Source organism: Merops nubicus, unplaced genomic scaffold (assembly GCF_000691845.1).
Source record: "Merops nubicus isolate BGI_N331 unplaced genomic scaffold, ASM69184v1 scaffold6906, whole genome shotgun sequence".
NCBI lineage: Eukaryota > Metazoa > Chordata > Aves > Coraciiformes > Meropidae > Merops > Merops nubicus.
In genome coordinates this window covers 1-17,452 of record NW_008612832.1, presented here as the reverse complement: position 1 = coordinate 17,452, position 17,452 = coordinate 1, and the positions used below count along the sequence as shown (strand labels likewise).

At 42.8% G+C, this 17,452-nt stretch overlaps 1 protein-coding gene across 1 annotated transcript; it reads left to right on the top strand.

Annotated features, from left to right (window-relative positions):
* Positions 1-231: 231 nt before the first annotated feature.
* On the top strand, positions 232-14,030 carry CD58 (CD58 molecule; the record flags this gene model as incomplete). The annotated part of the gene is made up of 6 exons (XM_008941666.1): positions 232-531; positions 1,138-1,392; positions 3,550-3,648; positions 8,327-8,374; positions 9,988-10,059; positions 13,962-14,030. Coding segments are annotated over 6 exons (843 nt in total), but the record flags the coding sequence as incomplete, so codon positions are not given.
* Between the last annotated feature and the right edge of the window lie 3,422 nt (positions 14,031-17,452).

The following is a 17,452-nucleotide window of genomic DNA, read 5'->3' as shown; positions in this document are numbered from 1 at the left end:
GAATATCAGGACAATGATTCTACCTGGGACCAGAATGTGGAAATTGGATCCCTTTGTGGTGCCTGTCATATAGTTGTGTGGGTTTGGATAATTTTTAACTGACACGTGCCTTACTTTGCAACATTGAGATGGGATTCAAACCTAAATTTCAATGTATCTGATGGTGCATACAGCACTAGTCAAGTAAGAGTTTATGAAATAATTAACTTTTTCCCTTTGTTTCCCCTGTAGCATGCATCCACTGTGAAGAGGTGTTTGGCATCTTGGGAGAAAATTATATTTTTCCAGTAAAAATAGACCAAAAAATGGAGGAAATTATTTGGAGGAAAAACAAGGATAAAGTTGCTGAGTGGGAAGGACAGAACAATCCAACATATTTTAACTCTCTCCAGAACAGAGGATTACTTAACACGGAGAATGGGTGCTTGACTATATTTAACTTGAGTAACAGTGATACTGGCACATATGTCTTTGAGTACATGGATTCTGTGAAAAGTGTTGAGGAGTTCACCTTCACACTTGCTGTGTTAGGTAAGTAGTGGAAGAACTGCATAAAGAATTTGCACCACTTCCTTCACTTTAAGAAGGTTGGGAAGGGGATTATTTATTTGTCAGGGAAGCAAGCAGATACAGGAGGGCTCTTTGGCTCTATTGTTAAGCTGCTTAGGCACTTGAAACAAATTTTTCAAAGATGGCATTTAATCTGTGTGCTCATTAGTACTCACCTTGGAAGGATTTCTTGAGTGTATGTCCATGGCACACTGTGTATTTTTAGGCAGATGAACAAACTCTCAGTAATCTGACCAAGTCATCCCAGGCAGTATGTACCTACTAAAGATGCTTCTGCAGGTATATTGTACATGGCTGAGTATCTGCTGCATCATCCTGTGCAGAAATACCCAGCTTCACTAGTAGTCTTTGGGAAATAAATTTGACCAGTGTGCACATTAAACCTATTGACATGAAGGTTCTCAAAGTAGGCATTGAAGAACCACAAACACAGCCACTTTTAAAAATAAATTTTGTCTTACATAGCAGGAGAGCATATAGATAAAGGTGTCTGCTTTTGTTGCTCCAGCTTGTCCTGTGCTGGAATTCAGAATTCAAAGTAATACACGATGTTTTCTCTCCTTTTAGATCCCCCTTCAGAACCTCAAATAAGTTGCAACATCAGTGGTGATAAAATTGTGCTAAAATGTAAAGTAGATTTCCAGAAGCCTCTGAGTTACACTTGGATATTCAGTGACATACCAACCTCTGTTCACACCCAGGAAGTTTCAGTCCCTAAGGAGAATGTTGATGCTTCCAAGAAAGCGGCATGTATCATTAAATTCTCTCAAACAGAAAAGAGATCTGAAATCTCTTTGATTCAATGCCTTCCAGATGATAAAGGTAATGAATGGGTCAGGTTACAAGCCTGAGGCTAGGCTAGGAAGCAGTGTAGACTCAGTGTAAGGCTTCTACTGGCTTCTCAGAAAGTTGATTTAAAGAGTTGATAAAACACTGCTAAAAGAGTTTAAGGTTGGTGAAAGGTACGAGGTTCACAGTTTGATCTCCTGGCAAGATACTTTTTGCCGACACCTCAGCAGCATACAACCTTCAGCTCTGACTTTAAGCCTCTCCCTATTATTGCTCATTCAGAAGATATGTTCTGAACCTTTCGGCCTTGCATAATTAATGCTACTGACTGTTATGCTCTATGCTCTTTGTACTGCTTTCCATGAACTGGAATGACTCAACTGAAATGACTGGATAGTTTCATCTCGCAGCCATTAGGTAACATGATTTCTTGCTAGCACATGCATGAGTCAATGGGATACTTGTCTTCCTTCACAGACAGATATAAAAAGGAGAAAAGAATTTTCCTGCTGTTGCTCATTGCTTCAAGTCAGCCACAGCTCTGAGCTTCAGGTCAGCTTGAGGCTTGCGCTTTTATTGTTTAATGGTGTGGTGGTTTTTTTTATAGTGTTTGTTTTTTTTTTTTTAACCTAGGGTGAGAACACATTTGGAACTCTGGTTTGTAGGATGTGTAAAGCAGTCCCTGACATAATTCTCTGCTTCTCTGCAGAAGTAATTTTCATGGCTTACTGGTTAAACCAGTTTAACTGCTTTTCATGGTTTAATACCTCCTCCTTCAATGTAATTGTGTTAGAGACTTGTTTAAAATAAGGCACGTGGTGGGTTGACTTTTGCTGGCCTCCAGGTGCCCATCAAGCTGCTGTCTCACTCCTGCTCCTAAGCAGGGCAGCAAGGAGGAAATACAACAAAAGCTTCATAGGTCAAGATAAGGACAGGGAGATCACTTAGCAATTATAGCCATGGGTGAAATAGACTTGGCTTGGGGAACATTAATTGAATTTATTGTCAATCAAAATTGGAGTAGGATGATGAAAAACAAAAATATAAAACACCTTCTCCCTCTCCCTTTCTTCGCAGGCTCAACTTCGCTCCTGATTTCTCTCTAACCCCTCCCCCTGTGCAGCGCAGGGGGACAGGGAGTGGGGGTTGCAGTCGGTTCATTACTCATTAGCTCTGCTGCTCCTCCTTTCTCACGCTCTCATGGGGTCTCTCCTATGGGAGACAGCCCTCCATGAATTTCTCTAACGTAGGTCCTCTGCACAGGCTTCAGTTCTTCATGAACTGCTCCAGTGTGGGTCCCTCCTCATGGGGTTCAGTCCTTCAGGAAGAGACTGTTCTAGAGGGTTCCCCACAGGGTTACAAGTGCTGCTAACAAACCTGCTCCTGCTTTGGGCTCCTTGGTCTACAGGTCCTGACAGAGCCTGCGCCAGTGTGGGCTTCCCACAGGGTCACAACCTCCTTTGGGTGCACCCACCTGCTCTGTCATGGGGTCCTCTATGGGGTGCAGGTGGATATCTGCTCTGCTGTTAACCTACGCTGGTCTCAGGGGGACAGCCTGCCTCCCCAGGGGCTGCAGAGGAATCTGCTCTGGTGCCTGGAGCTCCTCCTTCTCCTCCTTCACTACCGTGGTGTCTGCAGCGTTGCTTCTCTCGCATATGCTCGCTCCTCTCTCCAAGCTGCTGTTGCGCAGTGGGTTTTTACCCCATTTTAAAGAGGTTATCGCAGAGGTGCTACCACAATCACTTGATGGCTTGGCTTTGGTCAGCAGTGTGGTCTGTTTTGGAGCTGGCTGGAGCTGGTTCTGTCCAGCTTGGGGGCAGCTTCTGCCATTTCTCACCAAAGCCACTCCTGCAGCCCCCCTGCTGCCAAAACCTTGCTATGCCCACCCAACATTTGCTGAAACTTTATTTGGTTGAGATCTGGCTTGCCCCTTCATAGGTCCAGAAATGGAAGAGCCATTGCCTTTCAAATGATGCTGTGCCTTCACAGAGCTGAGGTACTTACCACATAACTGCCCTAGAGCTGACTTGGGGTTTTCCTAGTAACTGGCTCTGGTGCATTAATTTCTTGGGGTTACTTTAAAAAAAAAAAAAAAAAAAGGCAAAACCTACCCAGGTTTGCTTTTCTGCTGAAGTAGTGTACCACACAATTGCTTTTTAGCTAATGAATCATTCTTTTATTTTTTTGAAGGAGATGGCTATCATACAAGAAGCAGAGCTGCTCTTATTGTGCCTTTTGTTCTCTTAGTTGTAGTTGTAGGAGGAATAGCAGGAGTCTTATTTAAAAAAGGTATGTATACCATTTCCTTATTGATTATGCTGCTTCCTTATTGATTATGCTGATCCGAGGTTCTGTAGAACATGTGAAAGTTTCTGACCATGGCATGTATTGTGAACACAGTAGCAGAAACAAGTCCTACTTAGGCAAAGGTTAATAGAGTTGAAGGAAATAATATACTGAACGTTACTGTGCTTAGACACTGGGCTCTGTGTACTGGGAAACACTGTAGTTTGTGTTTGCATGTTTTTACCTTGGACTGTTTAATTTACTGTGTTTCTACTTAACAGGCATCTGTTGCCTCTCCCATTCCTACCTGAGTGTGCTTTGGTTGCATTTTTTGAGAGCGTCATGAAGCTGCCCTAAAGATCAAATTTATTCTTGAGACAGGCTCTTACCAGAGCCTGTTGAATACCTTATGCTGAGTCTAATCTGACAACTCAGTAACTGATACAAAGGGACTCCTGTGTTTCCTGTCAGCCTGTATTGCCATCATCTTGGAGTTCTGTGTGTGTTTGTTGATCCATCCCTACACTGAATTCAAGTATCTTTTCTGTAAATCTAACAGTTCATTCAAAAACTCTGATTGTAGGTGATCGTTATGTATCTCTTGCTGTCACCTTTTCAGGTTAATATGTCAGATTGTATTCTGGAACAAGACATGTGCACTATCTCTTCTCTTTGTGTTTGAGAGAGTCCCAACCAGGAATCCATTGCCTTATCATAAGGGCGCTTTACATGGAACGTTTCTATTGGCTTTGAGCAGGGTCACCACTGGGGGATGGCTGCACAGGGAAGAGAAGGGAAAACATCTATCTGGGAAAGACTGAGTCTCTAGAGGGAGGCTCTGGTCAGACCATATATAGAAGTATACTGCATATGGACCTTATGCTTTCCTGATTGCTCTCCATTTAGTTTTGTTATGGCATCAGTGAATAAACTAGGTAGGAAGGAATCTCTGAAGTCTTCATACTACTTGCTGCTCAGAGCAGGACTAACTTTAAAGTTATATCAGGTTGTTCAGGGCTTTGTCCAGTCAAACTCTGAGTAATCCTAAGGAGGGAAATTTCTGAGCCTCTTCCACCATGTGTTGAATCATCTTTGCAGGGAAGGATATTTTCCTTCTTTCTGTTAGGAATTTCCCTTCTGCAATTTGCAGCCTTTGCTTCCTGATTTCTTTTTTTTGTTTGTTTTCATTCTGTACTTCTGAGAGGAGTTCTTTGGTTTCTAAGTTAGTTGTAGATTGTAATTAGCCATCCCCTTAGCCTTTTTCTTCAGGTTGAACATACCCAATCCTCTCTGCACTTCCTTGTAAAGGTCCTGCTCCTTAAACAACTTGGTAGAAGTTTGCACATTGCCAGTGGTTTTTCTAAATTTGGAGCCTGAAACTAGACACAGTATTCCATGTGTGGTGTCACAAATATTGACTAGAGGGAAAGAATTGTCTGTTGGTGTCTGATGACATTTCTGACATTCTGCTAACACAGCCCAGTATCTGTTAGTCTTCTACTGCAAGAGCACATGTCTTCAAACAGAAGATGTGATTTGCTGATCTAAATACAAGACTCGGAAGCATAAATTGCTAAGCTCTGCTTTAGATTTGGTTATATTTGTTCTGACCTGTTACAGGAAGGCCCATTTTGTTGATCTCACACTGATTCTTTGCCCAAACCAAATATTTCAGTTTCTTTCCCAAAGTCAAGTATTCAGTTGCATGTCCTCAGTGAATTTTTTAATTTGGTGTGTGGGTGTGTAATGGATGGAGGCTGTCAACTAGTTTCCAAAGGCATAAAACTTTATTTTTGAGTAATTTCTCCAGGTCTTCTATTTGTTTTGCTGCAGGTAGAACTAAACTTGTAATGGGAAGTGCTGCACAGGCCAGTCTGGTGCATGGCTCAGGTAAGAGGGCTAGTTTCACAAATGTTTGGAAATCAGACCATTGCTTTAATTTGGTATAGGCTTGTAATTTTTTTTTTTTCCTGTGGCAGTATGATTTTTCTCTGGAGAGGGAAAGGCGCGTTTTTTTTTTTTTTTTTTTTTCTGGCCTTAGTTATTTTACAGAGTGTAGTTACTTTTCCCAGGTTATTAATATGTACTTTCTAAAATAAATGAATTTTGTTACAGCAGAAAGTCAGCTTCTTTGTGCTGAGGGCAGCCAAGAACAGCCTACCTCGGACAGAGGTAAGAAACCTGGTTTGGGAGTATAAATGTTTCTAAACATATGCTGCTGATTGGAACAAGGAGCCTGATCTGCTCTTTCCTTTTTGCACAGTCTAAGCTTTTGAGTTAATTTTCAGTGTGTATACAGCCTCAAGGGCTCAGTTAAGGTCCAATATTGGATAGTCATAGGCACCTGGACTTAGTGGATGTATTAGCATGGGTTCACTTCTTTTTGGAGTTGAGTCCTACTTGTGACAATGAGGAATGGGGGCTGGCCTCAGCATGAGGGCTGGAAAAGCTCACAGGGTAGTTGTGTCTGTTGGAGAACTTACTCCTTAGGTTAGGTCTGATTTATGTGCTGAAATTAGGTTAGTGTTTCTTCCATCTTTTATTCTTACCTGCCTGTCCCATTCATATAAACTTTCAGAAATTTGGTTGATTATTTTTCTGAACCTAGTATTGATATAAAGTGCTTAGGGTGTGGCATGAATGTAACACATTCTCAGTGTCCCCCCTGGAAACTTCTTGCTGGCCTTCCTTGGAGATAGAGCAACTAGTCCTTTTGTCTGCACATTGAATTTAACTTGGAAAGCTGATGGTTCTAGTTCATGCGGGCTGATTCTGTGCATGTAGCAGTAGATTTAATGATGACTGGTGGAAGTATTATCACATCAGACTGGCTGGAGTTTGCTGTTCATTTACCTTGGTCTTATCTTGAAAATCTATCCAAAGGCTGGTGAAGACAGCCTTGTTTCTAATCTCATGTGCAGAGCTCTGGTCCTCGTTCTTGGTGCATGATTACGTTCTGTGGGTCAAGTTGTAATTGTGTCCTTTTCTTTCTTCAGCCTCTTTCAGTTGTTTCAGGAAAAAAACTGTTAGCAGCACCTTTTTATTCACTCTCAGAACATTTTGCAGGCCTTTATTCTCGTAACAGTAAAGATGAAGGAAGGAGATAGTGAGGGAAGTTCTGACCTGTTTCCATTAGTTACCAATCTGCTTCTCACCCATGACTTCTTTATATGATGCCCTTCTGCAGGCAGTACAGATTCTTAGGCTTCTGTGCATTCCTGTCTTCCTGTCCAGATCTGTTTATGCTTCTGTTGTCCATTCTAATCCTGCATTGCTTTTTGCTTGGCTTTTTTTTTTGGTGGTTTGGGTTTTTTTTTTTCTTTTAATTTGCAACAAAATTGCTCAGTTCTGTTTTCTTGGTCTGTGTATTGGGGTGGGGGAATCACTCTGTTGAGCAGCTAAGGAAGGTGACACGTCCTTTAGTCTGTGCTGCTTTCACAAGGGTGAATGAGGTTAACCTGCTCCAGCTTTAACATGTAGGTATCTTGTTCCCAGGACCACTGTGGTCTGTCCTTGTGAACCAGACAATCAGCCCCTAGGCAGTCAAGGAGATTAGGGAGACCAGGGGAAGACTCTTAAAAAATGTTATGGAGGTCACCAGAGCAAATGTGGTGTCAGTGGGGAATAACCAAAGCTCCCACCATCAGATATGAGCTCAGAGCCCTGTTGAAACATTCTGGTGTTGAACTAAAAGTGGCTTTGTGTGAGATGCTCAGTCTGGTGTCTTACACAAGCTGCTGGAATTATGATAAGGCTGGGGCAGGATGTTTCTTGAACTGAAAATTGTCACCTTTGCAAAGATTTTCTGTCTCTTTAATTTCTTAAACTGTTCTTTAATTTTTGAAGTTTCTTATAGTTTTTACAGGTTTAGTGGTTATAAAGCATGAGGGGAGGTCCTTGGTAATGGCCCTAGAAAAGATGCCACATGTAGGGAGGTAGCGTTGTGACAGCAGGGGTTTAGGTTTTCTTGTTTCATTTGTATTGTTTTTTTTCTCCATTCCTACACCCCCCTGCCTCAGCACATCAAAGTCTTTGGAGCTTTTTAGCAGGATTTTGGATTAGAAAAAAAAAACAAACCAAACCTTTCTCTTTCTTCTGATATCTTTGCACATTTGTTAAAGCTGTGGTTCTAGTCAGTGGTCCAGAGATCATTGAGGTCTAGAAACTGCAGATGATTTGAAGGTGAAAAAGGAGGACGGGAAGAAAGCCCACCAAACCCCAAAATGCCTCATATTGGTAGTGCATTATATTTACATTATAATGGTTCATGTTTCTATTAAAGATTCTTTAAGGCCTGCAAACAGAAATGATTTAAAGTCACGGTATTCATGCAACACACAGCTAAAGTAAAAAAAGATGTGGCCTCTCTTCTTGGCAGTCTCTGGCTTTTTTATGGCAAATCTGTGCAGCTTTCACCTCAAGTAAACTCACTTCAGAAAGATTTTGTGAATCCATAGCCATAAGTATAGATAATGTTGACTATGGTCTACGACAGTAAGTGGTTGCTGGAGGGAGGCTGAAATTGAAATTAATTGTGAGCCCTTTATTAAAGTGTCACAATGCACTAGTTCTCAGGAGTATCTGCAAAAAGTGTTATAGAACTGTCACTTTAAGGCTGAGTTCCATATCTTGTAGACTATTGTGCATTACATACATTTCTAAAAAAATTGTTTGCTTGCAGCTACATCTTCACAAGCGGTTGATCATGAGAATGAAAAGCCTGAAGCAGGTAATAAGTGAGATGGTCCCCTAAAACAGGGGAACATGAAGTGGGAATTAATTTTGCACATGATCTTTTGCAGTCCAAAACATACTAGCATGTTTGCAGTGTAGAGATTATAATTTTCCTCTTGGCTTAGAAAGACCTGTTGCCTTAGGAACAGTAAATATTGATTGGTAGATACTAGATGAGAAGACAAGAAGATCTGGATCCTTGTGTTAAACAGTACTGAGCAAACACCTTATTGGGGCTTCAGCTTCCCTCTTGATATGAAGAGAATGGTGCTGCATGCTGTGTTTGAAAATCACTTCATGTGTGGAAAGAACAACTAAGCATGTATGAGGGAACCCCTTTTTATAGTAAATAAGCAAATTACCCTTTTTTCCTAATGTTACCTTTTATTTGCATACAAAAAAAAGTCCAAGGATATTTTTATAGTGTGTCACCAGGGGTAGGTGATCTTTGCTTTCTGATGGAAAGAAACTCCACAGGACCTAAGATACTGAAGTGCTGTGGCTTCAAAGCTTTGTATTGATGGCAGAGAGATCTGAGCTTCAACACACTGATTTAGAGATGAGAAGCTTACAAGCTTGCCAAATGCTTATCTGAGAGACACAGTAAGCCTCTTTCATTACAGAAGCACCATTTCTGGATGCAGTATCTTTACTTTCTTTATGCTCTAAAAAAGTCAGACTGCTTTCATCAGGCAGCTAAGCAAAGCACCACTTTTGTTTTCTTGGTACAGACAGTGTATTTTCCAAGGGACTTCTGGGACCTGTAATTTTTTTTCTGGAAGCTTACTCCAGAGGGATAGTGAAATACAAATATTATAGTTCAAGTCAGAAAAAAGTTGTTTTGTTTTTCCTCAGGCTGTTGAACTGATTTGTTCACTTACCACCACTTCCACCATTTTCCATGAGTAGCTGATAATAAGAGGGTTGGAGAAGGCAGCAGGTTTTCCTGGGTAAGGGAAGAACTACCAGTGATGACAATAAGGAAGTAGAAGCCCAGAAGCTTCTGGGTTTTGCTGCTTACTCTTCCTGCATAATTTATAATGGGCACAGAACAGCTTTCCTCATTTGAAGAAAGAGGAGTTGTGTAGCTAATGGCAAAAGTGTGGTGCATTGTGGGATTGTCTTATCACTTGTGTAACTCTTCCACATGCACAGATACAGATATAGGAGGAAGAGATTTACTTTGTGCCTGTCTTATGGGAGTAAGGAGGAAAATGTATGGTTCAGGTAAGAGAATCAGGTCCACAGATAAAGACTGTCTATTTGGACACTGGAGGAACAAAAACAAGTGTTTTGTTTTAGTATAGAGTGGGAACATCAGGAAGGGGAGACAGTGCACCTTTACACAGTACACCTTGCAGCACCTGGGTAGCATGCACACTCACTGCTATATGTTTGGGAAACAGTAGGCAAGGCCATGATGTTCTCTGAAATACACGTATAGAACAATTTTGAGTTTCTGCTGGTAGCAGAGCAGTACCCAACTATTGCAGAGGAGGTGTACTCCTGAACTCTGGGCAGTACAGAGCAACAGCCTGTGATGGTGCGGGGAAGAAGCAATGGAGTGTGCTCCTGAGGGACTGTAGCTCTTCTCTGATCTTTTTTCAGACAAAGGATTGAACAAGGAGGACAGTCCCCTGAAAGAGAAGCAGATGGCTAACAATGGTGTCGATCAGGAAGGTAAGTGCCTGATCTGTGGAGCAGTCAGTGCTAATGGTATAGTGGGCAAACTGGCCAGGAACCCTTGGAGCTGAAGTCTCAGAGTGACTTCTGCGTAATGCTTCTCGGTGGAGTTATTGGGGTGGGACTGTGCCATGAATACCTGTCCTCTGTGCAAGAGGTTCAGGAGCAGAGTTAACCAGATTTCAGGCTGTAGTTATCAGCAGAATGAGTCTTGAGTGTTTACCACCCTTGGAAATAAACCCAACAGAACATATGAACTTGAAGGACATGTCATTTGGAGATCGTTGGGGTTTAAAAAAAAAAAAAAAAATATAATCCCAGTCAGAGTGAGATGAGAATACTGGTCAAGTAGCAGACCCTGCTGAAGTGCTGGCTTGTGGTCTTCTGGTTAATGCTGCCTGTCAGAAGATTGCTGAAAGAGAGCCTCCAGGCCCCCAGCATGTGCACATGAAGCACTTAAATGAGGAGCAAGAGCTGATGTGACCAAGAGGAAGCCTGATGTAAAGAGATTACTGCTCTATGAAATGGAGTCAGGCTTCATTGTCTCTGGTGGGAGACAGTACTTTCTGTGTGTCTACCTAAATTCCCTGACATCTACTGGAAAGGCAACAGAGCAATTCAAGCAGTCAGGAAGATTTCTGGGCAGCGTCAGGGACAACTTCTTAACACAGGCCACTGGATGCATCAGCAAAGGCTGATGTGCAGCTGTGTCTGCTGCTAACAGAGGAGGACTGGATGGGGATGTTGTCACAAATGGCTGCCTTGGCTGTAGTGACCCAGAAACAGATACAGATCCTGAGAGGAATGGGGAAGGTGAGCATCAGGCTACAGGGCATGTGCTTTTGGAGAACAAATTTCCACTTAGTCAGGAAGATGGTGGGCAGGATCTCATGGGAGATGCCCCCAAAGAACAAAGGAGCTCAAGAGAGCCATCAGGCCTTTAAGGAGGACTGTTTGCAAATCATGAGCCCAGACCCTCTGAAGGTCAGAAGATCAGCTTGGCTAAGCAGGGAGCTCCTGACAGGGCTCCAGTGCAAAAATTGCTTGTGCTAGATGTGGAGGCAGCAGTGGGCTGCAGTGGTGGACCTTAGAAATGCTACCCAGGCAGGTAAGGACGGTGTCAGGAAGGCCAAGGCTCAGGGAGATTTGCAAACCACTATGGGATGACCAGGACAGCAAGAACAGCTTCTAGGTTATCTTTAGAAGAACAAATGAGGAAAATATGGGTCGTTTGGGTTTGATTTGGTGATACCTAATGTTGGTGAAGCATAGGCTAGGTGAGCAGATAGTGAGGCAGAGTGAAAACTGCCCAAAAGTCTGAGACCAGATGATTATGATCACTGGTATGAATTCCAGTTGAAGATCTGGGTCTAGTCATGCACCCCAAGGGTCAATACTGGGTCCAAGGTTCAAGAAAAGGAAATGCAAAATCCTGCACCTAGGGAGGCATAATGCCATGCCCCAGTATATGCTGGGGCCCCATCAGCCAGACAAGCAGCTTTACAATAAAGGACCTACAAGGTCCTGGAGGACAAGACAATGACCATGAGGCAGCAGTGTCCTTGCAGCAAAGGAGGCTACCAGTATCCTGGGCTGCATTGTGAGGAATGTTTGCAGCAGTAGGAGGGAGATGATCCTTCTCTACTCCACACTGGTGAGGCCACTGCTAGAGTCCTGGTCTGAGCTTCCCAGTGCAAGAGAGATGGGGCTACTGGAGAGAATCTGGCAAAGGAGATCTACTAGTGGTGGAAGGGGATCAGATTGGGGATTTCTGGAGAAACCTTGGCCCAAACCAGTCCATGGGATCTGATATAAGGCTTGCTACAATTCCTGGCAGATATGATTGTGAGGATATTCATTACTGCTGTCAAAAGATGTGTTTGGGAAAGCTGGTAACAATGGGAAGAAAAAAACATTGCAGCTTTTTCCAAAAAGGCTAACAGGTTCTTCTGTGGAACTACAGGTCAGTCAGGCTCACTTTCATCCCTGGGAGAATTGTGGGGCAAGTCTGCTTGGAACATGTTTCTGGTGATCTGTGGGTGAGGAGAGACAAATGGGTGTCATATACATTGATTTTAGTGAGGCCTTTTAGGCAATGTCCTTCAGTGTTGTTGTCCTAAGTTGGGATGTCCTAGTCTGGATGAATGTCTATCTACCTGTGTAAAAAAAGTTGCTAGACTGTCAAGCCTGCAAGTAGAGGTTAATGGGCTGTATTCCTCATGGATCCCAATGGCAAGTGGAATATTGCAGAGGTCTATTTTTATGACGATCTGGATAAGGCAGAGAAAAGTGTCATTGAGTTTATAAGTGATAGAGAAACGTGGAGATCAGTACAAGAGTAGGATTGTTGTTCAGAGTGATGGAGGGGTGGAGGCCTCTGTGGGCATCATGAAATTCTGCAGAGTTCTGCATCTGAGTGGACCAAGACCCTGCACTTGTGCAGGCTGGGGACTGACTGGCAGGGGAGCAGCTCTGCTGAGAGGTACGTGGGAGCCCTTTTGGGCAGTATGCTGGGAGTCAGCACTGCTCCCCAGCAGCAAAGGTGGCAAATGGCCTCCTAGGCTGTTTGAAGGAGTGCTTAAACCAGTGGATTGAAGGAAGTGGTTATTTTCTATTACTTGGCACTTGTTAGATGATGTGTAGTATATTATAGCTGGTTTATGTCCCACCCAGCACTGGAAAAATGCTGATAAACTTCAGCAGAGTGCCACCAATGTGGCCAGGGGCTGGAGTACGCTTCCTCTGAGGAGAGGCTGAAGAAGCTGGGCTTGTTCCACCCCAGAGAAGAGCAGGCCTTCAGGGTACCTAACAGCAGCTGCCAGTACCTAGGAGGCTATCGGTAAGAGGGCTTAGCCAGGAATCTCACTGAGGTGCATTAGCAGGATATCAAGGTTATGGTCCTAAGTGGAAGCAAAGATTCTGTGTGGATCTGAGGAAGAAGATTTCTGCTTCTAAACATTAGCTAATCACTAAGGCAGGCTGCAAGGAGTCTTTGGGCAGTATCTACCCTTGGAGGTTTTTAAGAGCTGGCTGGAGAAAGTCCTGAGCAATGAGTAACCTGTCTGGAACTCAGTGTTGACTTTTCATGGAGGGAGGGTGTTGGGTTAGAGACCATTGGGGCCCCCTCCCTAAGTGAACCAGAGTGATTTTATGTGTCTTACCAATTGTAGCTGGTGAGTCATCTTCAAGCAATGACTGATTCCGTTTGAAGTTAAGCAGAGAGAGACACTCCAGAGGATTGCAGCTCTCCTATGATCTATTTTTCAGAACTGTCTGCCATGTAGGACAGCACCCTGACATCCAAGTGTGAAGCTGACAGTGGTATAACTGAGGGAAGTGAGTGCATGTTCTCTGGTGGGGAGCTGTCCTGGGAGAAAGGTGTTGGCTTTCTGGTGTTAGCTGCTGATGTGGACAACATGTTGAGCCATAGCTAGGAACTCACCCATGTACCATAGCCACTACCTTAAAACTGAGCAAAGCAGTGGACTATAGTTGTTGTCTTGTTTCTCCTCAAACACCTTTAAGCAGAAGTGCAGCTTGCTCCCCAAGTATGCAGATGACCACTGTGTAAATGAAGGAGGTAAGTGCCTGTGCTGTGGAGTGGACTTTGTTCGTTGTGACTTTTGCCTAATGCTTTTTGATGTGAAGTTATGGGTGGCACCATGGATTCTGAATGCCTTCTGAATACCTTTGCAGGGTCTGGAAGGGGTCATGAGGACAGTACAGTGAGGTGGAGGTGTGGGGGGAAGTGTTGAGAGATGTTGGCTGGGGCTATAATTGATGCTGAACAAATGGCCCAGCTCTCAGTCCAGCCCAGATTACTTTTGATCCATCTGGGCCAGAGTGGGGGAATCTTGTGAGCTCCAGGGTTGTCTGAATACTGTCTGTTGTCCTTGCAGAAGTGACCCAGGATGTAGAAGGTGGGAACGGGGAGTACCTGAGCCAGTCTCCCAGCTGCAGTAAAGAAGGTATGTGAGGGTGAAGCTCCCTGTGTCTTGGGAGAGTGTGCAGACTGGCACAGAGGCTGGGAGTGGCAGTGCTGGGCCAGGCTGTGTATTACTCTGCTCAAGTAGAAAACAGAGTGAGAATTATTAGGAAAGAAGGGGCACGTGTGTGGTGGGCACATGCGTGTGTGCTGTGTGCTAGGGAATCAGATGTTTGTGATGTTCAGAAGACTGGCTGGTTTAGTTTAAAATGGTAGGATTAAATGTTACTGACATTCATTAACAACACATCTCTTGCTCATGATTGCACTTCTATTTTATTCCATGCTTTAACGAGTCATAAAAGGTTTTAGTGGCTGAGGTGTCAGTAAGGTGGCATGGTTTTTTCAGTAGATTGCTGAACTGCAGTTCTGCCTTGTTGATTATGAATGCTGTTACACAATCTCTCTCTCTACTTTGATATGATGTTTAATACTGGAGGGTTTTTTATTGCTTAGGTGTGTTGCTGTGTTTTTTGGCCATAAAGTATACAGTGTTTACTTAACCTGTGTTTTTCTTGTAGTTTGTTTTTTAAACCTGCATGGTGGGAAAGCTCTTCTAAATAAACCAATGGGCCTGAGGGCTAACACATGGAATGAGAAAACTGAGTATTCCCCTGTATGGGAGAACAGCTGGTCAACACTACATCTTATGGATATTAGTGAAATTCAGGGTGCAAAGATGCAGTGTTTGCAACAGTTGTTTTATATTCCACGTTAGAACCCCTAATCATTCATCAGTTCTGTACAGTGCATTTACACAAATGAAGGCCTGCTATGCCCCCATAGCATCTTCAAAGCTGTTTTTCCCTCTTAGTCTGTTTTCTAGGGTATGTGTGCAGACCAGACCATCTGTGAGGTTGCACAGCTACTTCTTGGAATACATCAATATATGAAGAATGTAAAAACCCTAATCAGTCCTGACCCAAATCTGGTAACAGAAGAATATAAGGGCTATCCTTTAATAAACTTCACAGGCAAGGGCTTACATTGGTCTGTCATCCATCCAGACCAGAATGCTGTTTGTGTAGAAGTTTTGTAGAGTAGAGCGAGACTGTGGAATGCTAACTGGTTTCCCCTGTGTTACTAACTAGTTTTACACTGATTTGTAAGAAGTGTCAAAGATCACAGGTTTGGAACTGATACCATTGACCTTTAGTTTATGATTAAAGTCTTACTGAGACATCTAAATCTGGCAAAGAATGGAAAAAAAAAAGTCAAGCCCTCCACCAAGAGAGCAGTTTAGACTACACTAAATTTGGCTTCTGAAGCACCTGCTAGTATCGTAGAAAATCCTGATGAGCACTTGTCTGTAGGAAATCCAGTGTTCCTATCCATGAAACAGGAAGGTACTAGGCAGAATATTTGAAGCCAAGGCATAGTGCTATATCTCAAAGTCTTTGGTCTTTGTGACAGCCAGGGGGTGGAGGTAGAAGTAATTTCCCCAACCTATTGGATTCAGTGGCAGCATGGGAAGGTGAAATCAGCTGCCATCAGTAACCATGAGTTTCTCAGCTCCCAAGGGATATAATTGTAGTGTCACCTGCTGTCACAAACAGGTTTGTGACATCTGCTTAGAAATTCACTGGAGCTCTGCAAGGTTTTTACAGAAGTAAAACTGGGGGTAAATGTGTAATAATAAAACTTTCTTATGCTGGTGTTTCTGCAAAGCTGACACAGATTAAGATGATACTGAGAAACATTGCTGAACTTTGATTCAATCTAATGAGGGTAATCAATTTAATCTCAGTTTGAGAGACTTACTGTAATTTACTGTAGTTCAAGCATGCTATACTCTGATTCTAGGGAGCTCTGTCTTTACTGTGGATGGGTGAAAATTTTTCCATGTCGAATACAATTTGTAGGATGGCTTGAGCCAATCTGGCCACTTACTGTCATTAAAAGTGGAGGTCTTGCTCTTTGAATTTGCTCTGGCATTCATCACACCCCAGTGTGAGCCAGTTTACCTCATGTAGCAGGAAACTGACACAGGAGAAAAATCTGGGGGGTCTTCTGCTGGGCTAATAGGTTAAACGTGATCATAAAGGGCTTAGATAAGCACCAGGCTGATGTACTGGAGGAGATGGGGCACTGGCCAGCAGTGAATTCCAAGGGAAGAGGAAGGAGACAGGTGGGGGTGGCTGTTGCAATGACAGTAGGATGGGCTGAGGGGTGTGTGTGTGTGTGAAATAGATGTTGTTACTTTTTCACGCCAAAAAGCTTTGCTCTGCTTGGAGCATGGTGTAGAACAGCTGTAATTGAACTGAGAATGAGCCTGGTGCTAGAGGATATGAGCTGGTTTTCCAGAGCTGAAGCCTTTGACAGTGCTGGGATTTCTATATCAAACATAGCAAGTTTAGAAGTACTTGATAAATAAAACATTCATGAAAGAAACAAAGTTTTGGAGGGATGTGGAATTAGGTCAGCTACAGCAAATAAACTGGGTGAGAGAAGAAATGTATAGGTGGAAAAAATGGTTTTGCTATTTGTGAAATGGAAGAGGTGACTTCCTCACGGTTAAAATCATAGAAAGCCTGTCAGAGGTCAAGGGTAAAAATGAAGTGTCTTCAAAATAAAAAGAAATGTCATTTTTTGTCTGTGATGTAGACCTTAGTGTAACTGGTGTAACTATGGGCATTTCAAAATTATTTGTTTTGTTTCATAGATCAGTGGTCTCCAAGTTTCTTGATCAGTAAAATGTTTTCAAAATGCACACACAACGTACTTTCATATAATTTATAAATAAATGTGTGCTTCAATTCTCAAATACATTATTTCTATTTTTGCACACATTTTATAAAACGGATGAGATAAGGAAGAAATAAACAATATTTTAGGTTTTTAATTTTATTAATGGTTTAAAATTTTTCTTTCTGCATCACAATGCAAGCGGTGCCTTGCACACCCCCAGCTTTGGAGACCACAGATGCAGATAATCCATTTAAAGATTCTCAAAATGCACAGGAATAGGGAAGCTAGTGGCAAAAAAATGTTTGCATGTGAAGAAAACATGGATGAGTGGAAGGGTGGAGGAAGTTAGGACTGAGGATGAGAAACACAAGTTTGTGATGTGAATGAAACTGCCAAAGAAACTGTTGTGAGACAAGGAAATGGATTTGAAACAGGGTTGTATAGGTGGGGAGGAAGTTGTGGTCTCTTGTGATAACTGAGTCAGGTCCAAGGGGTAATACAGAAATTAAGTCAGTCTGTGTATTATTCCTGGCCTGTGTCACATGCTACTTTGCAAAGGCTACTTACTTGGCTAGAGTCTTACATCAAGCCTAAAGGTTTAGCATCTGAAATAGTTTTGTTATGTCATGTCAAGACATCAGATGCAGCTGTGCTTTCTTGGGTGCTGTTGGCAAGCTGTATGGGGGCAGAACATAGAATCATGGAATCATTTAGGTT